The 21438-nt window shown below is 38.0% G+C and overlaps 1 protein-coding gene across 1 annotated transcript; it reads left to right on the top strand.

The window, feature by feature from the left end:
* The first annotated feature begins 6205 nt into the window (after positions 1 to 6205).
* Positions 6206 to 16413, top strand: LOC122654141 (formate dehydrogenase, mitochondrial-like). Its single transcript, XM_043848118.1, has 7 exons — positions 6206 to 6306; positions 6596 to 6674; positions 13808 to 13973; positions 14661 to 15201; positions 15447 to 15571; positions 15841 to 15953; positions 16068 to 16413. Exons 1-7 carry the CDS (start codon positions 6206 to 6208, stop codon positions 16179 to 16181), a joined length of 1239 nt encoding a protein of 412 aa, XP_043704053.1. The 3' UTR covers positions 16182 to 16413.
* Positions 16414 to 21438: the final 5025 nt, after the last annotated feature.

The raw sequence follows: 21438 nt of genomic DNA, 5'->3' as shown, positions 1-21438 counted from the left end.
TGAAAAGACCTAATTGCCCTCATTTATGTATTACCCTAATCTAATTTGAAAATACTATTTTACCCCTAAATATTTGTTCCTAAAAACCCCAAAATGCCCTCATCTTCCCCAAATCATCATCTTCTTTTACATACCCACCACCACCACCACCACCGCCACCGCCACCGCCACCCACCATTAAAGAAAATAGATAGTCTTTTCGAGCGAGGGAACTCACTCCACAAGAGTTTGATCCACGTGTGATTTTAGAGGGAGGTCTCAAACTGAAAGATCTATGGACTCCACATAGCAAGTGCCCAAACAGCAAGTGGAGAGAGGGTTCAAAGTCTGAAATCAAACCCAGCAGAGGATATGGAACCAACCTTTATTGCTGGCCTTGATCTCAAAACCCCACTTTTTGTTTCAATCTGAAACTCAGCAAGGTAAGTCGCTCCTCTGTTTGTGAACACTCCTCCAAATCTGAAGCTGAATGGTCCAAGGATGAGGGACATTTCAACTATCTTCCCTTTTCTCCGATTACCACCCAAAACAGGAATAGAGTGATCCACTTCAAAGAATGATTGCAGCAGAAATCCAAGGAAAAAAAACAAGAACGAATCAGAAAGGAAATGATGGTAATCAAACCTGAGGAGGACCAGGAATGAATCGAGCAGGGAAAGTGAGAAAAAGAGAACTGCAGGAGCGTAATCACGGTTCAGTTCGAACTTGTTCCAACTGACTGTTATTTTTAATGGTGGTGATGGTGTTAATGGTGGGTGGCGGTGGGCAGTGGTGGTGGTGGTGGTGGTGGTGGGTATGTAAAAGAAGATGAGGGCATTTTGGGGTTTTTAGGAACAAATATTTAGGGGTAAAATAGTATTTTCAAATTAGGTTAGGGTAATACATAAATGAGGGCAATTAGGTATTTTCATTTATAAAAATAAAACAAAAGGTAAGATGGTCATTTTCAATTAGTTTAGGGCAACAAATAAGTGAGGGTAAGTAAGTCTTTTCAAATTTAAGAAAATGGAGCAAAGGGTAAAATGGTCAAAATTTTGGCATCTAATGGTGGTATTTAATAGATTGGACCTATCTGGCATTTGGGGTGTAAAGGGTGGTACGTGGAATATTGAGGGGTGGTACGCAGAATATTGAGTTGCTTAGGGGGGTACGAGGAATATTGGGTGCATTCTAGGGGGTATGTGTACTTTACCCTTATATATAACTTTGCCATGTGATTGAACAAAGTATGCCAACCAAATTCCTAATTGGTGGGGCCAAACAAAAAACCTGCTACCGTTTCCCATTAATTTGGCAAAAATGTGTCTCAATCTAAAAAAATTAGGGAAAAAGGGAGAAAAAATGTCACCTGGTTGTATCAGATACATTGCCCCTGTGCCCTAACATAGGGTGTACGAAATGACTATCATACCCCTTGTCATTTATGGGGTTCTAAGGGGTACGATGGTCATTTTGTGTGCCCTTGTGCTATGGGGTAGGGGCAGAATGGGCTGCACGACCGGGTGGCATTCTCTTTCTCAAAAAACAAAAGATTTATAGTTTTGTTTGTTTATTCGTCCCATGTGGAAAGGTGATGCTGCAAATCTAACCATTGAATTTTATAGGAATGGTCTAGATAGGTTGTGTTTGAAATTTCAAATATAGTTTAGCAATGTACCCTCCCCAATGTAATGGCAACCATCCCTTATGTCTTCCCGAATGCCCTCCGTCATCCAAGGCGTTTTCTTTAGTGGTTCCATATATATGGCCTTTCGGCCCATTTCTTTAATTTCAATGCTAATTTCAATGGTTTGGGCCCATTTATTTAAAGTTTATTTACATTAGGTGTTTACCAAATAGTTTATCATTCAATTCTCTATCATGTTTACTAGCTACCAAACAGTTTATCATCAAAAACGTATTTTGGTGTTACTGTTATCAGAATAACGTTACTTTATTGACTTCCTGAAAGGTGTTTGATAAATCTGTTATAGAAACGTATCCAGAATACTATTAATACTAAAAGGTGTTTGATAAAATCTGTTTCTGTAACAGTTTTGTATTGATTATTATAAATTACAAAGTTACCATTTTTACTAAAACACATATAAAGTCATGGATGGTAGGACATTAAAAATTATTTAAAAAAAAAAATAAATTGAAAAAAGGGTCTTGGTGGATTCGAACCACCATCCCCTTGGAACATGCTTGAGACATCCTCATGTTCCAAGTGCTCTACCAATTTGAGCTAAAGACCCAACAAGTAAAATTTGAAATTTACAAGTAACCATGAGACCATGCCACAAATCATGCTTCAATGATAATACTAAACACAATCAACCATTTCATTCTACATGTCAAACAAAGTTAGAATAAATAAATAAAATAAAATAAAATAAAAAAATATCACAAAGCAAACATTAATAGATCACAAGTGGTAATCCAATGGAAGCACATCCTTATTTACTAAACGAGGAGTCCCAGCAGAATCTCATATTGAGGAACTGCTCAGCCAGTTGCATGAAACTGAACTATTTAGTGGCCTGTAGCCCAGGCCACTAAATAACATGATCTTAAGGAGAGGATCAAAATACCCTTTAAAGCTTTCATCATGAACCGAGAATTCGAGTTATAGCGTTCCTCAGTCACATTGGCATAACAATAAACCATCTCGAACTGCCTCAGCTTCTCTTTGAACCAAGTTCTGAGAATGAGCACAGTCATTTCTCTCTGCAACAAAAGAATCATTTCTATCTCTATACGCAGAACCCCAACCATATTCTTTTGGACCTTTTCAACTCCTTCCTTGCCTATAGAACCATCACAATTTATTTTAACAAATCCTCTTGCATGAGCAGTCAACCAACATTACATGTCTTTTCTCTTCCCAACTGTGTTGGTAATATTGACATGCTTCTTCTTTTGTTTCAGTTCTCATAATATTGGCTTGATTTTTCGTTTATCAAGCTATGTCTAGAGGAAGTACTTCATAAACTCACATAAGATAGGCTAGAATTCAAAGTGGGATTTCTGGGGGCCAGCTAACAAATAGGAAAATAACTTGATGATCCAAGTCTGACTATCAACACCAGTCGACTAGCACCTCAACTCAAAGAGACTCAATAGAGAAAAGATTCACCAAGCATCATGGTAACCAAGTATAAGATTTGTATTTCTTTTCACTGAAAGAGTGGTTTTTTCACTAGTCATTACATGCTGCTATCTTGCAACAATGCTTCTCTGACACAACAACAGCAACTCATACTTCACCCTTCAGACTTCAGGGCCAAGAATAACAACACCATCACAATGGGTTGCATTTGACAAGTACTCCATCAATCTAATACTGCACAAGTTTTTCTACTTATTTCCAATTAAAACTTGGTTACCATAGTTGAGCCTTGGTAGCAATCACTACTCTCATATGCTAGTGTTGCATACAAACAGCAGCCAAAGAGTATATTGGTCCGACAAAAAGAAAAATATATGAACTGCTGTTAAAACTTTTGCATTCTAACATACACAAGAGAGAGTATTACCATATCCCTCCCACCCCCCCCCCCCCCCAAAAAAAATAAAAAAATCATAACCTTTACTCTTAATAAAGAAACCCCAAACCGAGATAACCATCATAACCTTTACTTTTAATAGAGAAGAAAACGATCGAAATTCGAAAATGATTGGGTCACCGATGGTTCATCTTGCTTTCCATCAAAGAATTGCCACATGGTTCAGAATAGAACCATATTAATAGAATTACAAAAAAATTATATTAAATTCCCTTTTGCTTTGTATCCTCACATTTTTCCTTTTTCACTTATTCCATGAGTCCATCACCAATCAATGCCCACTGTAGAGCAGGGGATCTAATCACTTAAATGCTTCATTTTCTCTACATCACCTACAGTTGTGCCCAAGTTATCCAAATGCAATTATCTGGGGAAAGATGTTTCACCGAGGGATTTGGGATTGGAATAATCCTATCAGCTAGAAACCATTCTTGAGGAATTTCATCAAAAGGAAGAGGCCATGGCTAGCTAGAGCCATGTGAAGGAAGAGTGGGTGAGATGTTTGAGTTGAGACATTTACAAAGGGTTGTTCGAGAAATTGCTCAGATGATTAGAATTAAATAACATTGATGACCGACCATACATACAATTCATATAAACTGATATTTGGTGGTTGTAGATTTGACAAACACCTATTCATATCCTATTAGTTCCATCTCAATATTTTAAACATTGATTATCTTTCTTTTAACAAAATGTTCCATAAATGATTAAACAATACTTAAAGAAACTTTGTCTGGTTCTGTTGTTGGACATTTGGGGTGGAGGGGGGGGGGGTGGGGAGGGAACTAATTTTCAGAAAGTAATTCATCACTGGATGTTACTGGTTTCTGTCATATAGTATAATCAATAGAGGCTTCAAATTGAACCTTCCAACCATTGCAATTTATCTATGTAAAGTTTTTTCAACCCTTACAGGTACCTTAACCGATGTCCACAGTTGATAAACACAACAAAATCTCTCTCACAATTGTAGAATGTGTGTTATAACTAATCTGCCATCAAGTTACTTTACCAGTGCATCCCCATATGAAAGAAATATGTACTACGGAAGCCTAAAACAGGAAAATTTTAAAAGAAAAAATTGTTAGAGACAAACAACTCACTCACCCATAAGTTCCTTCACCAATCTGCTCCAATTTCTCGAAACAGTCCACGCTCCGAGATCCCCATGAGGGTGACTCATTGAGATTGAGGTGGCCGGAGGGCGCCACAGCCATCTCTAACCTTCCCTAAGACCAACCAAAAACAGAACGTAAAAATATGACCAAATATCAAAATCTATAAATAAGTTCAAATCTCAACCGATGGAAGTTCTCTCTGTAGCCCAGAGAAACAACCAGAAACTCAAACAATTCGATAAGAACTACAAACCAAAGAGATAGAGGATACAACCCTAGAATCAGAACCAAACCCAATTGAGGAAAGGAACAATAAAATCTTCCCATAGACTGATAATTGAAGAAAAAGGAAACAAGGGTTTCCAAGCAGGGGAAGAAAGCTACCGAAGGAAAAGGAGCATCACCAGATTCGAATATGCCGACGAGAAAATCAGATCATCTTCTCTTGACTGAAAACGGAGGATGAGATTACGGGAATATCCGATGAAGGGTTTCTGAGAACCTTTGCCGAAAACCAAAACAAGCCGAGCAGCTCGACCTTGATTTGGCAGAAGATCCAGAGAAGACACAAAGCACCAACACAGGAAATTCAGAAAAACCCCAACTCCCCAAGCAGATTATTAAGGTGGAGTTCATACCTTTTCTTCAAGAAATAGGTTGAGAGAGAGAGAAAAAGAGAGATGATGAGAGATTTACCTGGACGGTGGAGGGACATGCGAGAGATGTGCGAGAGAGAGATATCGTTAAGGAGACATGAGCAATCGTCGAGGGATCTCGTTAGGGCTCTATCAAAACACGGGTAACAGTTTTTGGTTTTGGTTCAAAAACTGTAAAACAACAAATTGTTTTTATTACAAAAACGTTTTTATTTGCATAAATTGTTATAAATTTCTATTTTTATTATCAGAAACAAGTGAAACAAAACGGATTTCTCAAACACGTTTTCTGGGCTAATTGTGTGATGGAAACATTACTAGCACAGAAACAAAATGTTATCAAATGAGAGTTCAAATCTACCACCCACATGGGGACGGGTGGGGATAGATCTGAACCCTCCATGGGGGTGTGGGACCCATGCCTCATGGAGGGGTCACCCCACCCGTCCCCATGTGGGTAGCTGATCTAGATTCGTCAAACGGTGCCATATTTTTTCCTAACCCAAAAAAAATAAACAGTTTTTTTTTTTTTTACTTTTATCAAAAATGATGTTGATTAATGACTTTTTAAAAAGGGAAAATATCATGTACCTCCCCTGAGGTATGACTTATGTCCACTTTCACCCGTGAGGTTTGGGAAATTCCACGTACCTCCCCTGCTTTCCAAATTAAGTAACAAAAACACCCACTCTGTTAATTGTAGACGTTAAACGTTAGAATTTTGATTTAAATGGCCAAATTGCCCTCATCTTCTTCCCCAAATTGTTTAGGGTTTGAAACCCTTCAATCCTAAACGTGAAATAAGGAACCTATGAAGGGAAGCTTTCCTTGCAATTGGTAGATTTGCATCACCAAACTGAGATCAGAAACAAAACGGGAAATGGTGCATTTCATGTTTGGGTACATCTGGTACATTCGAAGTACAGAGTTAGGCTGGCCAGCACAGCGTGAACCCTCTTCTGGCACTGCAAGAACTGGCAGGCGAAGCCCATGTAATGCTTTCTCTGCTTTGTTTAAAAAAGACCCAATTTTCCTTGTTTAAAATTCTGTGAGTAGAAGTGGAGGAAGGAGGGGAAAAAAAAAGGGCAGGGCAACAAAAAGAACAAAGAAGAGAGAGAGAGGATTTAAATGAAGGTCAAGGTGGGACCATTAATCTATAAAACAAAAGCTTGAGAATTGAAAATTTCTTTGGCGCACTCTCCTTTCTGGCCATGTTGGAGTGAAGATTTTGCAGAAATTGGTTGAAGCCAGTCAATTTTGGAATCTGCAGGGGAGCATTTGATGCCGGCATTGCAGTCACCGGAGCACAGCAATCCTTCGCCAGTAGCATCCAGACCTCTGGCCCTCTGGTTTTGCCATCGTGGCGTTTTAAAAAGCACGACTCATGCACATGGCCACCCTCCATCTGCGCCCTCTTCCCTATTCTTTTCAAAGACGCCACCATCGGATGAGATGCCTTGAAGTCTCGAGATCTATTGCCAATGAAAGTGAGAGGAACCGGAATGGGTTTAGGGTTTAAAAATTGCAGGTGGGAACCTGTAAATTGTGGTTAACCGTAGTAGCCATATGCTCCACAACTCCGGTGAACGACCTCTAATGTCCAGCGAGTAAAATCCTGGCCTGAGATGCCGGTATAATTGATCGGCTACTGTGAATCAGAGAAAAAAACCTTTTAGGGTTTTCAAAAAATAGAACTAGCTGCCTCTTGCTGATTCTTCTTCTTTCTAACTGATAACAGCCCTTACCAAATTAAGTTAATTAGACTCCAGAACGCCGAGAAGGGAGTGAAGAGGGTGGTAAGTGAGAAATTACGAATTGAGTAACGAACCCCCTCTCTGGTCTCGCTTCTTTCTTCTCTTTCTCTGGAAAATGGCGCTAGCTTTGCGTTATTTAGCGGGCTTTTGAGGGGTTACTTTGCTCTGAGCTCCAAAAGATGGAAGCAAAGGACTATAGGAGGAAAGAGAGACTCAGGCTGGTAGTGGTGGTGGCTGCGGCAATGGTGGGTGGTGGTGGTGTAAAAGAAGAAGAGAAGAAGATGGGCACAGTAAGCCCCAAGATTGGATTTCGTTTCGTAGGCCGCGACTTTTGGATTTCGTTTCATCTTTGGACAAAATCCTAGTGAAATGCTACCTAAGATCAACATTATTTGACAGCTGACCCTCTGGTTTGGCCGCTGCTAAAGGCGGCAGTGGGGTTTTGAAACCCTAAAATGAGTTCAGGGTTTCATGTTTTTTAGAAACGATCTGGGGAAGAAGATGAGGGCAATTTGGCCATTTAAATCAAAATTCTAATTTTTAACGTCTACAACTAACGGAATGGGTGTTTTTGTTACTTAGTTTGGAAAGCAGGGGAGGTACGTGGAATTTCCCAAACCTCACAGGTGAAAGTGTACATAAGTCATACCTCAGGAGGTAAGTGATATTTTCCCTTTTTTTTTTTTTGTAAACTGGCCATAAACAAAATGAAAAATGATACCAAACAGATCCTTAGTATGATAATATATTTTTTTCTTTGAATAAATTTCTTTAGTACAAGGATTTATATGACCTTGAATTACAATAAATATTTAGTGGTTATACGTGGATAAGTTAATCGATAAAACAATTCATGTAAGTCCACCTTTTGATGAAAATAAAAAAATATTATTAAATATATAAAAATTAATTAGGTGAGGCAAGGGAATAAAAGAAGAAAGAAAATTATCAATTTCCTATCTCCATGAGAATGGAGAAACAAATTTGAAGAATATATAGAAAAAGCCATGGAGAAGTGTCTGTCCAAACAAGATTTCCTATTTATTTTTTCAAAAGAACAAGATTTTCTATTTTTTTTTCCAAAATAAGAAGACTTCCTTTTCTATTTTATTATTATTATTATTATTATTATTATTATTCTTATGCTTATTATTATTTTATGGAGTTTGTTATTATTGTTATTATTATTATTATTATTATTATTAGTAGTAGTAGTAGCAGTAGTAGTAGTAATAGTAGTAGTAGTAGTCTTGTTGTTGTGGTATTAGTTAGAAACTAAATCTCATGTAGCCAGTGTATACTTAAAGCTAATCACCAAATAAAAGGGATAAAAAAGATAAGTATGGATAATTACAAATTAGAGTGGACCATTGCATTAGATCTTATTTATAAGATTGTTTAATGTACATACTAAAAAAAAATTTGATTTATACATTGGGTGCCAAATGCAACTGTTGCTCTGTCCTCGTAGCTAGGGCTGTAAATGGATCGAATTCGATCGGATAGTGGCATTATCATATTCGTATCCGATTATATTCGGACGGATTCGGATAATATCCTATCGGTTTTTGGACGGATTCAGATAATTTTTGGATAGTGATTTTTTAAATACAGGTTCTCCTAAATGGATATAAATACGGATCGAATACGATTTTTCAACTATCCGTTGACATATTTACCGTTTTTATGATGACGGTTAGGGTTGAGACTTGAGAGTTCAGTAACTATCCTTTCTTCTACTTTTCTTAGTATTTTATTCCCTTATGTTTTTTACTTTTGATTTTTTAATAGATATGTAATTCCATGTATCACATATTCACATTGTATAAAATAATATATATAAACCAATAGCAAATCTAGAAAAAGAATCACATTATCTTAATTTATAAATTTATAAAAATAAGATAACAAAATCCAATAAGGTAACTTAAAAGGATAGACAAACACAGAGTTATATTTCAGATATTTTATTATTGTCAGACTGCTAAACGAATTGGATAAAAATAGGTCGGATAGGGGGATTATCATATTCGTATCCGATTAGTTTTGGACAAATTCGGATTTTCCTAAACGAATACGAACGCGGATTGAATACGGATTTACGAATATCCATTTACATCCCTACTCGTAGCTGCATTTAATAACACTTACTTTTTCACAAAAGTTTTTGTGGTAATAGCGTTTCTGCAACCAATTCCTTATCTACATGAAAGTGGAGAGACAAATTTGAAGAATATACGGGAAAAGGCAGCGCAGTTGTCTTAACCAAGATTTTCCTTTTATTTTTATTGTTTTTCGAAAAGAAAAGAATTTCCTTTATATTTCTTTTTCTTTTATTTATGGGGAAAGTTTTCATACACGGCTTACAGGGTGGGAGTTTCAAGGCATTAATTAATGGGTGGGGTTTTATGACTTTTTCAACTCTTTGTGAGAGGAGACACGATCATGCATGCTTACACAACCGTGTATGAAAACTTCCCCCTTTATTTATTATTGCTATTATTATATTTAGAAATAAATTACATTTAGTCAATGTATACATAATAAAAATTCTTTCTTGTTATAAGTAATCACCAAATCTTTATTAAAAAAAAAAAAGTAATCACCTAATAGAAGGGGAAAAAAGAGAAAAAATGTGATTATATATGGGCAAGAGATCGTTGTTTGGTCATGTAGTGTTTGCACCAGTACGAGAGACAAGGAGAATGCACACAAGGGCATTGACTTAGATGCGCTTTTTTTGTTTAATGTGGGTAGTGCAATACTTCTGTGCGCTCCTATGTCTAGGTGCAAAGCCTATTTTGAAGGTTTGATTCATTTCATTTCATGGGAGTATAAACATAACTAGTACTACCAATCGTGCTTCCCATGCTTTTTGGTTCTTTCAAAATTAAACAAAAAAAAAGGGGAGAGAATTGGGTAAGCCACCAGCTCTAGGTAAACTAGTGATTATAAAAAGGACGTACCCAATGCACGCATGAGGCTCCCGCAATTACAGAGTTTAGGGAAGGTCATAATGTACACAATCTTACCCTTGTTGTCGCAAAGAAGCTGTTTCTAGACTTGAACCCATGACCACTTGATCACAATACAACAACCTAACCGTTCCACCGGATAAGCTAGTGATACTACCCAATGGAAAAAGTGGGGTGGAAGGGCATGGGGTCATTTCCATATAAGCCTTGGGGTGGGAGAAACACTAACGCAGAGTCACAGACACAAGTTGGGTAAGCCGAACTTTGTCCCAAAAAGAAAACACAAAAAGAACTGCACCAAAGTCTCACCAAATGCAACCTTAATTTAGAGTCATACTAGATGCCCTCTCTGACTCTTCGCTCCGTGGAAGGACATGAAACAAGTCATCAATTTGAACGTTCAAAGTTCAAGCCACCTTCACACCTAGCTGTCCATCTAGTAACCATGGATTCTGCAAAAGGACTACACGTTTCATACAAAGGTCATCAGATTCTGATCCAACAGTTGCCTTGCAATGGCGAATACAATGATCCATTCTAGAATCTAGATCACTGTTGTGCATGAATTAAGCCACACCTCAAGTAGCAAAGTTTTAGTAGTACTTTTTTTCCCCCTCCCCTGGTAGAAACTAGATATTAGAAACTAGTAGTAGGGTAATACTTGACTACTATACCTTCTTTGAGGGTGGGGGTGCGTCACGCTTTTCTTTCATTGAGGAGTCCCCCTTTTGCCTCGAAACCTCAAAAATCATGTAACTATCTAACAAGGCCAACATTACCAAACGTTGCTCAAAGGGCAAGGGACCATAGTTTTAGATATTGATATTGTATTGGTGAATACATATTGGTATCAACGACGATACTCAATATCAATATTGTTTGGTATGTATCAATATCATATCGGTATCAACAGTGATCAATACCAAATACATACTATTAATTTCTATTGTTTGGTTCGTATCAATATCATATCGGTTTTTTAGATTCAGAGTGATTCTCATCGATTATGACCAATTCTCAACCTTATTCTCAAAAGAAAAAAATTCACCCATTGACTAGAATCTTTTTGACAAAGATTAAACTTAAAAAAATAAAATTGATCAAAGAAGTAAGGACCAAGGATTCAATTGGTCAGGTTGAACCGACCCCGGCATGACATGGCAAGATGATCATTGATGAGTAAGAGGTGTTTTCCTTCTTTATTGGTACAAGTGTAACAATGACTCGGAAGGGTCATAAAAGCCACACATAAATTGAATAATAAATAATAATTAAAAAAAAAGGGAGGGATAGATATGTTGATCATATACCATAAACTAACGAGTTGGACTCACGTCACATACGTGAACATATAAGAATGGTTTCCAACTGTTCACATGGAATCCATCCATATAAGATTCATAAAGTGGATTCCATCTGAACAACTGAAAATTGTTCTCGTACACTCACGTACGTGAACATAAGCTAGGATTCTAAACTAACACCCTATGTGTTTATCTCCCATTTCTTTTTTTTCTGAAACGACTCCCTTACCAGTTACCCCACTAATATCTTTTATTTTTTTTTTGGGGATAATAGTCACGAGTGACATCACAGGAGGGATGTTTCATACTGGAGTCAACTTGATAATCAACTTTCACCCAATCGAAGGGGTATTTTGATAATTTAGACATTCGTTTTTGTAAACGTTGATACCCTAGATACCAATTTTCGCCATGTGACTTGATCGGGTGAGCTAGCTGGCTCACCCGCTGGTGAAATAATCACTTTCTTTTCTAATAAAATAATCCGAGAAAATGTCACATCCGACGGAGACGAAGCATGCTGTCAGGGTCTAGAGAATTTATTGAGTCTCAAAGTCATTATCTTTGGTGCTTATCTCCTTATTCCGTATAAGTAGAGACAGAGTTGCAGAGCATTCTCCAATTGTCCAAACCACCTTGTGTGCTCATTCATCACTGAGAAGTTCTTCTTCATCTTCTTCTGTGAGAGAGAGCAATGGTATGTAGAATGCTCTTCTAGTTTCCCTGCTATGTTTCTATTGTTCTTCCACTTTCCCTCATCATTGTGAAGTTATTGATTTGATACTTAAACAACACAATTTAGGTAGCTTGCGATTCCCCCCAACGATGTTTTGGTTTAATTATGGAATTTCAGTTGTTCTCATTCTTACCCATGAACTGCATGTCTTGTTTTTACCTTCTCCGGTGGCCGGAGATGTATTTCATGGTTAGAAGCACCGATTGGTGCTTTGATGGTTAGAAACACCGATTGGTGCTTTGTTTCTCCTCTGACCTATTGGCTACGAATCATGAATAGCCACAAAATGTTCTTCTATTTTCTTGTTTTACTGATGTTACTAATGGATCTTGTTGGTTACTGTCCTTTTCTGCGCTTTTGGCAAATACTACCGTGAATTGGAATCCCTGTTGTCTGTTGCTTCATGTGCACGTTGAATTAACATTACACTACCTGCAGCACTTTGCTCAATCTGCAAGAGGAATTCACAGTCCTCATGGACAAATCTCAGCCCTTATAATTCTAACTTATGTGTATGCTCATTAGTCTGGATCAACTGATCAATGGTCCCACCCTGCATATATCTGACCCAAGAAGTGTATTCGATACCTTCCACCTGATCATGGTCAAATCTCATCCCTTAAAATTCTAAGTTATGTGTATGACAATCATTTTGGATGATTTGCTTCTTCTCCCCTATTAGACTGCAATAAGTAGAAAAATGTATTCCATCTCATCCAATTGGGCATGGGGCTCGAACTTGTCAAATCTGGGTTCTATTGATTGGGATAGTCCAGAATTCCAGGTCTCTGCATTCTTATAACAATCATATAGTCACCAAACGCATCTGCCCCCGTTTTGCCCTTTTTTATACTCAAATAACAGTTATTTACTATTATCAGTAGCTTCACTAGTGTAATGTTGTTTCCTCTGTTGAAGGATGCTACCTTTACATAATTCTCAGTAATTCATTCTGTGAAGAAATCTAGTACTACATCTGCATTACTTTTGATTCGTTCTGTGACTTTTTTTTTTTTAAATTCTCAGTGATTTTAGTTCTCATACTAAAATCTTGATCTTTATCTATGGGCCTCATTTCCTAGGACAAGTCCAATACCAATGTCTTGATTTCAATTGGCAATGCATCTCGTATCTTTCGGATGAAAAACCTTGCCATTGTCATCGTATTTGAGGGCTCTTACAAATATCTCGATGGGTGCCAAAGTCTGTTTGTCAAACCATGCATTGAAGTGCGCAAGCCCACATTTGAGGAGTCCAACTCCAGCATCTAATGTTCATACAGCAATCTCTGCAGATTCCTTGCAAGCTCTGTATCAAGCAATTACATATCTGTTGAAGACAGGGCTTTCGTGAAAATTGCTTTTATATTTACTGCCATTGATAAATTTAAAAAATAAATAAATAAATACTCATCAGGAACTTAATATCTAATCCCATAAAGATCATATATTTTTACCCTGTAACTTTAATGGGTTAAATTACATGTGCATGATATTGAGGACTTTAGCTCCTTCCTTCTCCATTTCAAACTTGTTATTTGGGTTCATGAGTAATGGATGACAAAATTTATATAGCTTTATGCTTAACAGAACTTACAGCTACAGTTGTTTCCTCCTAGGGATGGTTCAAGAGCTTATTGCATCAGTTCTACTGAAGCTATGCATTTCATTATGTATGATTTATTGATTCTGATTCCTTTCTTGTCGCATACAGGCATCTCCAAAGAAAATAGTTGGGGTTTTCTACAAGGCTAATGAATATGTCGAGATGAATCCCAACTTTGTGGGCTCTGTAGAGAGAGCTTTGGGCATAAGAGAGTGGCTGGAATCACAAGGCCATGAGTACATTGTCACTGATGACAAAGAAGGGCCCGATTGTGGTAAGCATACAATATATTTTCTGCCTGTATTTTATCTTTTGCTTCTTATTACTTTAGCTGATCTGGAATGAAAATTCCTATAACGAAATTGTCCCTGCATTAACATAGTGTTCGTTTATGTCAAGTCAACCTTGGAGTGCATCAGACAATATTTGATCCATGCCAGAAAATGAGAAATGACATCATTCGGGTTCAAAAGCACTTGTACTTCATTACGAATGATTCAGGATGGCATGGATACTTCTGAATGATAAGCTGGATTCCTCAGAAATTAGTCAAATGGATCCTGAATTGAGAATCATTGTTTCCTGAGAGTTGTCTGAAGTAGTTTAGCATGTTATAATTGTCTCAGGTTATAGAAAAGTGACTAGTCATTGGGTAATCATTAAGGATTAACTTGTGGCTGGTGAATCTTTTTTGATGCCCTGAGGGGAACCATTAATAATGATTCTGAATGATCCGCATGTATACCATGTGAGTATCACAGTTAGGGCATGGAATTTTATACTTGTCTAAGTATTCCATAAATTTAAGTGGCAATTCCTTAGAATATTTTGTTTATTTATGGAATTCCTTTGTTCCTTTCTAATTTTATGAGAACTCCTACATTCCTTCCTAATGTATTATTTTTTTTCTTTAGTTTGTTAACTAATGCTGTTTTTCCTGAATGATTATTTGCTGATGCAGAGCTCGAAAAGCATATTCCTGATCTCCATGTTCTAATATCAACCCCTTTCCACCCGGCATATGTTACGGCCGAGAGGATTAAGAAAGCCAAAAATTTACAACTTCTTTTAACTGCTGGAATTGGGTCTGATCACATTGACCTACAAGCTGCAGCTGCTGCTGGTCTAACTGTTGCTGAAGTCACTGGAAGTAATGTTGTTTCGGTTGCTGAAGATGAGCTTATGAGGGTCCTAATCCTCGTACGGAATTTTGTAACTGGTCACAATCAGGTTGCTAATGGGGAATGGAATGTTGCCGGTATTTCTTATAAATCCTATGATCTTGAAGGGAAGACAGTAGGAACAGTTGGTGCAGGTCGTATCGGTAAGCTTTTGCTTCAACGGTTGAAGCCCTTCAACTGTAATCTCCTCTATCATGATCGGCTCAAGATGGACCCAGAAATGGAGGCTGAGACAGGGGCAAAGTTTGAGGAAGATCTTGATACAATGCTTCCAAAGTGTGACGTAGTTGTTATGAACATGCCTCTAACAGAGAAAACAAAGTATGGTCTTCGTCTTATACACAAGCTTCTTCCTTTATTCAACATATATTTTGTTGGTTGTGTATTGAACTAATAATTTACAAGAGAAACAAGATCAAGATTGACTCTTCTTTTCCACATCACCCTCTTTTTCCCTAATATTTATTACTATGATTTATTTGTCTGATTGTGTATTGTGCATGCAAATAGTTCAATACCGTTCTATATATCAGCAAATTAAAACAATTTGTTGTTCAATGTATCAGAGGGATGTTTAACAAAGAAAAGATTGCAAAGATGAAGAAAGGAGTTTTAATTGTGAATAATGCTCGAGGGGCAATCATGGATACTCAAGCAGTAGTTGAAGCGTGCGAGAGTGGACAAATTGGAGGTAATTTTAAGATTTGCATTTCCAGATTGTGAACATAATATGTTGACAGTTTAAACAAACAGTTTATTGAAGAGCAAATAAGACAACATATACTGCACTGAGTCAAAGGTAGCTTTGCTAATTTGGTGATTGCCTTTAAACAATTGAAGGGAAACCTATCTGAAACATTATTTGCTTTACTGTTAAACTCATGGATAATTTACTAAAGGATTATCATATCCTTCTCATTCCCTCATTTAATGTATTTTTTTGTTTCTTCATAATTTCAGGTTATAGTGGTGATGTGTGGTATCCGCAACCAGCTCCCAAGGATCATCCATGGCGATACATGCCAAACCAGGCAATGACACCTCATATTTCTGGCACCACAATCGATGCTCAGGTAATTAAACTATTGAATTCTTCTCCCTATCGGCGGTCCACCTCCTGTTCTTTTATTTCTTCTCTCTGTTTCATTGAATGCTTATTTGTGAAAGAAAATGTGGAATTGGTGCAGTTGAGGTATGCAGCTGGAACTAAGGACATGCTGGATAGGTACTTCAAGGGTGAAGACTTCCCTGCACAAAATTACATTGTCAAGGAGGGAAAGATTGCCAGCCAATATCTTTGATTCTGCTTTTCCTCAAATATGCGGATTGCCTTCTACTCGAGAGACTTTTTCATGCAATTTAAGCTGGTTCATTGAATGCTTTCAGAATAATGTAGCTGAGGGAAACTATTGTCATTGAAATTTCCCATGTTTGGCATAAAAAAAAGTGTTTTCCCATTGTTTTGGTTTAGTCCTTTTTATTTCATTTACTGTATAAGCTTTGAGGATCTATAAAGTTGGGTTTGTGGTTTTGCAAAGCACATACATCCTTCAAGTGTAACAGGAACTCACTTAAAAGTGAGAAATGGAATTAAGGTGAATAAAAGTTCCTATTTAATTACCCTTATCTGATCATACTCATAACGGCTTACTCCAATGGGCTAATTCGAAAAAGAGCCCTTGAAGAACCGGTTCGACCACTATATGGGGACCAATATAATATCTGTGGCCTCAGGGATGTGATTATCTTTTTTTTTTGGATTAAGAGCTTGTATAATAGAGGGGATGGGGATAGGCCCCAAGGTGGTTTGAACTCATGACCTCTTATTTGAGCAGGGGATGTGATTATCAAACATATTTCGCAACACTCCCATGATCTCTGCCTTTGTTTCAGAATCTGCTTGCTACTCTATCCTTCTCGACTCGTCATCGGTCACCTAGAAGGACATCGGCAACACATCATCATTTTTTTCAAAACAAAATAAGAAAAAAAAAAAAAAGAGAAAATACAGGACCTCCAAAGCACTATGAAATATCTATGCCAGGGGTGTCAACCGGTTGGTCTGGGATAGGATCCCACACTAAAATCGATCTGTTTAAGTAATTGGTTCTCATATGCTAGGCATAGTCTCATATATAAATGGTCGGTCAACAATCCGTCTTTAATCGGGCTAAACAGGCTTTAGGCGGGCCATAGACTTGCTACTAGGACATTTATCTCTAAACAGGCATTAAACAGGCAATAGCAACTTAGCAAGTCAGCAACAGTCGGGCTTAATCAGGCTCTTAGGGGATCAGGCTTAATCAAACCCTTAGGCGGCCGATACCGGTCAGACGCCCGTTGGGTAGGACCCTCGAATCAGGAATGACTGAATAGTATTTGGTTCGAGCTTGATCTTGATGCGTTTAACAAATGGTTCGGGTTGGTTGGGTATTTTTCAATCGGGCTAGCCGGTGCGGGCTAGAATTGACACACCTTATAGTATATTTGCATTTGTATTTCCTAACAGTATCCATCTTAGTCATATAAACTATCATACTGAATATGAAAGTCATTGTCTACAAATTTGCCTGCCAAATGGTGTAATCTCCTCTCTGTTCATGAGCATACATGAATAATCGTTATCCCCTCCAATTTGCTGCCCCCTCCAATTCCTCCAATTCCTCACATGGAGCGGAAATGACCACCCTACCCCCTGCCCGAAAACACTACCCAAGGTGGGGTCCACTCCCCTCTATTAGAGGTATTGGAGGTGCCCGCAAATTGGAGGTGATAATTATTTGTCAAATTGATACATTTTTTTGGACAAAATTTTGCTACTACATTAGTAGCAGGAAAGTTCCTGTTACATGGTTGGCAGTCAAGGAAATGGGATCTTAAAGGGTATTAGAAAATACTAAAACCTAAGAGGGTATTTATGAACCCAAAGGGGAAGTGAATTATTCCATTTCTTTAGCTGCTAGCCTTGTAGCAGCAAATTTTTTCCCATTTTTGTTGTTAAATTTGTGAAATTGATAAGTGGACGTGATCTTTACTATTACTCCACTCCCAGAGAAGCGTATTTCTCTCACTACCTACAATATCATTTCTCAACATCCAATCATGGATCTTTATCACCTCCGCTTGTGACCGCCATTCCCAAACAAAGGGGGCTGAAATGACCTCTCTACCCATGCCCAAACACCGCCGGTGGGGTCCACCATCCCCTATTAGAGGAACTAGGACGGCGGTCGAACGGAGGTGATAATTTTCCTCCAATCATGCCAAAGACTACTTATTTTCCTTATGAGAATGTGAATTACTATATATCTATTTTATTTTTTTTTTAATTTAAAAAAAAAAACAAATGCTAACATTTTTATTCTTAATAAAAAAAATATAATTAGATTTTCTTATAATGCTAGGGGTTGCCATTTTAGTCCCTTTTATTTCATGGGCTGGTGGCCCACATAAGAAGGCCTATTTGGGTGACCCACTATATGCTACAAAGGCAGCCTAGTAGGGTCCAAAATTTGTGAAAAGATAGGTCACATGGGACATTGGAATAGCCACATCATGTGTGTCCATGTAGCACAACGAGCTAGGCTTTCCTATGTAGGAATTTCAGAGGTCATTAATTTGCTGGTTAAAAATAATAATAAGATTATATGGTTTGATGTTCTCTGTGCCGAAACACAGGTTGCGCTCAGACATATGGGGGAGTTATTTTTGCCATTCAGGGGGCGGGGTGATCATTTCGCCCACCTCCCATGTGTCTGGGCATAGCCTGTGCCCAAAGCACAAAGAACATCAAAAGGGTTACTCCAATACGATCTGTGGCTTCTGGTATCAAAATATCCTTTATTCCTGTATTTGACAGGGTCTTTGCCGATATCCCTGTAGAATAGCAGAACAAATATCAACGCTATACATTCATGCATGAAGCCACACCTCAAGTAGCATGGTAGAAGTAAAATATTTTTTTTGGTAGAAAGAAATAGTAGTACTTCACTACTATACTTTCTTTAGGGTGAGTGTGCGTCATGCTTTCTTCCATTGAGGAGTCCCTCATTGCCCCGAAACGTCGACAAACTATCAAATAGGGCCAATACTATTAGACGTCGCTCAAAGGGTAAAGGACCATAGTTTTAGATGTTGGTATTCTATTAGTCCATCCATATTGGTAAAAAAATTGGTCGTACCCAATGCACAAGGCTCTCGCGTTTAGTAGGGTTTGGGGAAGGCCAAATGTACGCAGTCTTACCCAAATTTCTAGAGAGACTGTTTTCTAGACTTGAACCCGTGACCAAGTGTTCAACAAGTAAGCACTTAAAATAGAATTATATTTTTTTTGAATTTGCAATCAATTCAAATCAATACTTTCCAATTCGTATTAGTATCATATTGATATCAACAATGTTCGATGCCAGACACACACCGTGAACTAAAACTTTGCAAGAGACTAATTTCTATTAAAGTACAGCGGGAAGTGTGGGGCACAGCCAAGCCCTTGGATGCTTCCGGGCACTCCCCGATCCCGGGAGAAGAGCCGAATCCGGGGCATGACATAGCAAGATGCTCATTGATGGGTGGGAGGTGTTTTCCTTCTTTGTTGGTACAAGTGTAACAGTGACTCGGAAGGGTCCTAAAGGGCCAAGCCTCTCTTTAATTAAATAATAATTGTCTAAAAGCCATACATAAATTAAATAATAATGATAATATAAAAGGCAATGCTCTCACTGAGGGAGTGAGGGGTGTTTCATAATGGAGTCAACCTTCGATAATCACCTTTCACCCAATCAAAGGGGTATTTTGATAATAGAAAAAAAGATTTTTGTGGGGAGTGTGCCGCCCACGTGTAGAACAGTGGAAAAGTAAAATAACCACCCCAACCTTAATAAAAGGTGAAAATCCCACCCCCTTGAATTCATGATGCTTCATTGGCCCTTGCACGCATTGGGGCCACGATCCCTCACAGAAAACGCTCACCCTTTTATAATTTTGCCATAAGTTTTTTTTTTTTTTTTTGTATTCATAGATACCCTAGATACCATTTTTCGCCATGTTATTTGATATGCTGATGTAGCTGGTTACCCACGGGTGATGTAATCACTGACTTTTCAAATAAAAAATCCGAGAAAAAAAATAAAAATCCGAGAAAATGTCACATCCGACAGATACGAAGCATGCCGTCAGGGGTCTCTTTTGGTGCTTCGCTCCTTATAAGTAGAGAGTAGAGACAGAGTTGCAGAGCATTCTCCAATTGTCCACACCACCTTGTGTGCTCATTCATCACTGAGAAGTTCTTCTTCATCTTCTTCCGTGAGAGAAAAGGAGAAAGAGAGAGAGAGAGCAATGGTATGTAAAGTGCTCTTCTAGTCTCCCTGTTATGTTTCTACTGTTCTTCCACTTTCCCTCATCATTGTGAAGTTATTGATTTAATACTTAAACACAATATAGGTAGCTTGCGATTCCCCAACGATGTTTTGGTTTTATTATGGAATTTCAGTTGTTCCCATTCTTACCCATGAATTGCATGTCTTGTTTTTACCTTCTCCGGTGGCCGGAGATGTATTTCATGGTTAGAAGCACCGATTGGTGCTTTGTTTCTCTTCTGACCTATTGGCTACCAATCATGAATAGCCACTAAACATAGAACTGAAGATGGTCCTTGTTTGTCTGTTTTTCTCCATTTTTGGATATTTTCCCCCTGTTTTCTTTCACTCTCTGCGATAGATTTCAGTGGCTAAGTTACAAATTTGTAATCCATGTTAGGGACTTGGGTAGAACTCATCCGTTAAGAAGAGAATACCCAAGTACCTATAAGTCTCCACATCAGGCTACTCACATCTGATGTTGGATTCTTACTTCCACCTTCCATGTGGAACCCCAACAATCAAACTAGTAGATAGAATATTTCATGTATTTTTGAGAATTTATTACTGAACTATATATTAGGTTTCTAGCAAATAGGACCATCCAATGAACTGATCAAAGGTTAAAATTGTGCTTATATAACGAATCTCCGTCTATCTGTCACATGCATCTGGATTCCTTCATATAAATATGAATGTCTGTCCCAAAACAATTTACTGATGTTACAAATGAATCTTTTGGTTACTGTCCTTTTATGCGCTTATGGCAAATACCACTGTGAATTGGAATCCATGTTGTCTGTTGCTTCATGTGCACGTTGAATTAACGTTACACTACCTGCAGCACTTTGCTCGATTGCAAGAGGAATTCATATTCCTCAGGGACAAATCTCAGCCCTCATAAGTCTAAGTTGTGTATATGCTCATCAGTCTGGATCAACTGATCAATGGTCCCACCTTGCATCTCTCTGACCCAAGAAGTGTATTCGATATCATCCACCTGATCATGGTCAAATCTCAGCCCTTAAAATTCTAAATTAAGTGTATGACAATCATTTTGGATGATTTGCTTCTTCTCCCCTATTAGACTGCCATAAGTAGAAAAATGTATTCCATCTCATCCAATTGGGCATGGGGCTCGAATTTCTCAAATCTGGGTTCTATTGATTGGGATAGTCCAGAATTCCAGGTCTCTGCATTCTTA

The sequence above is a fragment of the Telopea speciosissima genome, chromosome 3, assembly GCF_018873765.1.
Source record: "Telopea speciosissima isolate NSW1024214 ecotype Mountain lineage chromosome 3, Tspe_v1, whole genome shotgun sequence".
Lineage (NCBI taxonomy): Eukaryota > Viridiplantae > Streptophyta > Magnoliopsida > Proteales > Proteaceae > Telopea > Telopea speciosissima.
This window is presented reverse-complemented; position numbering and strand designations above follow the sequence as displayed.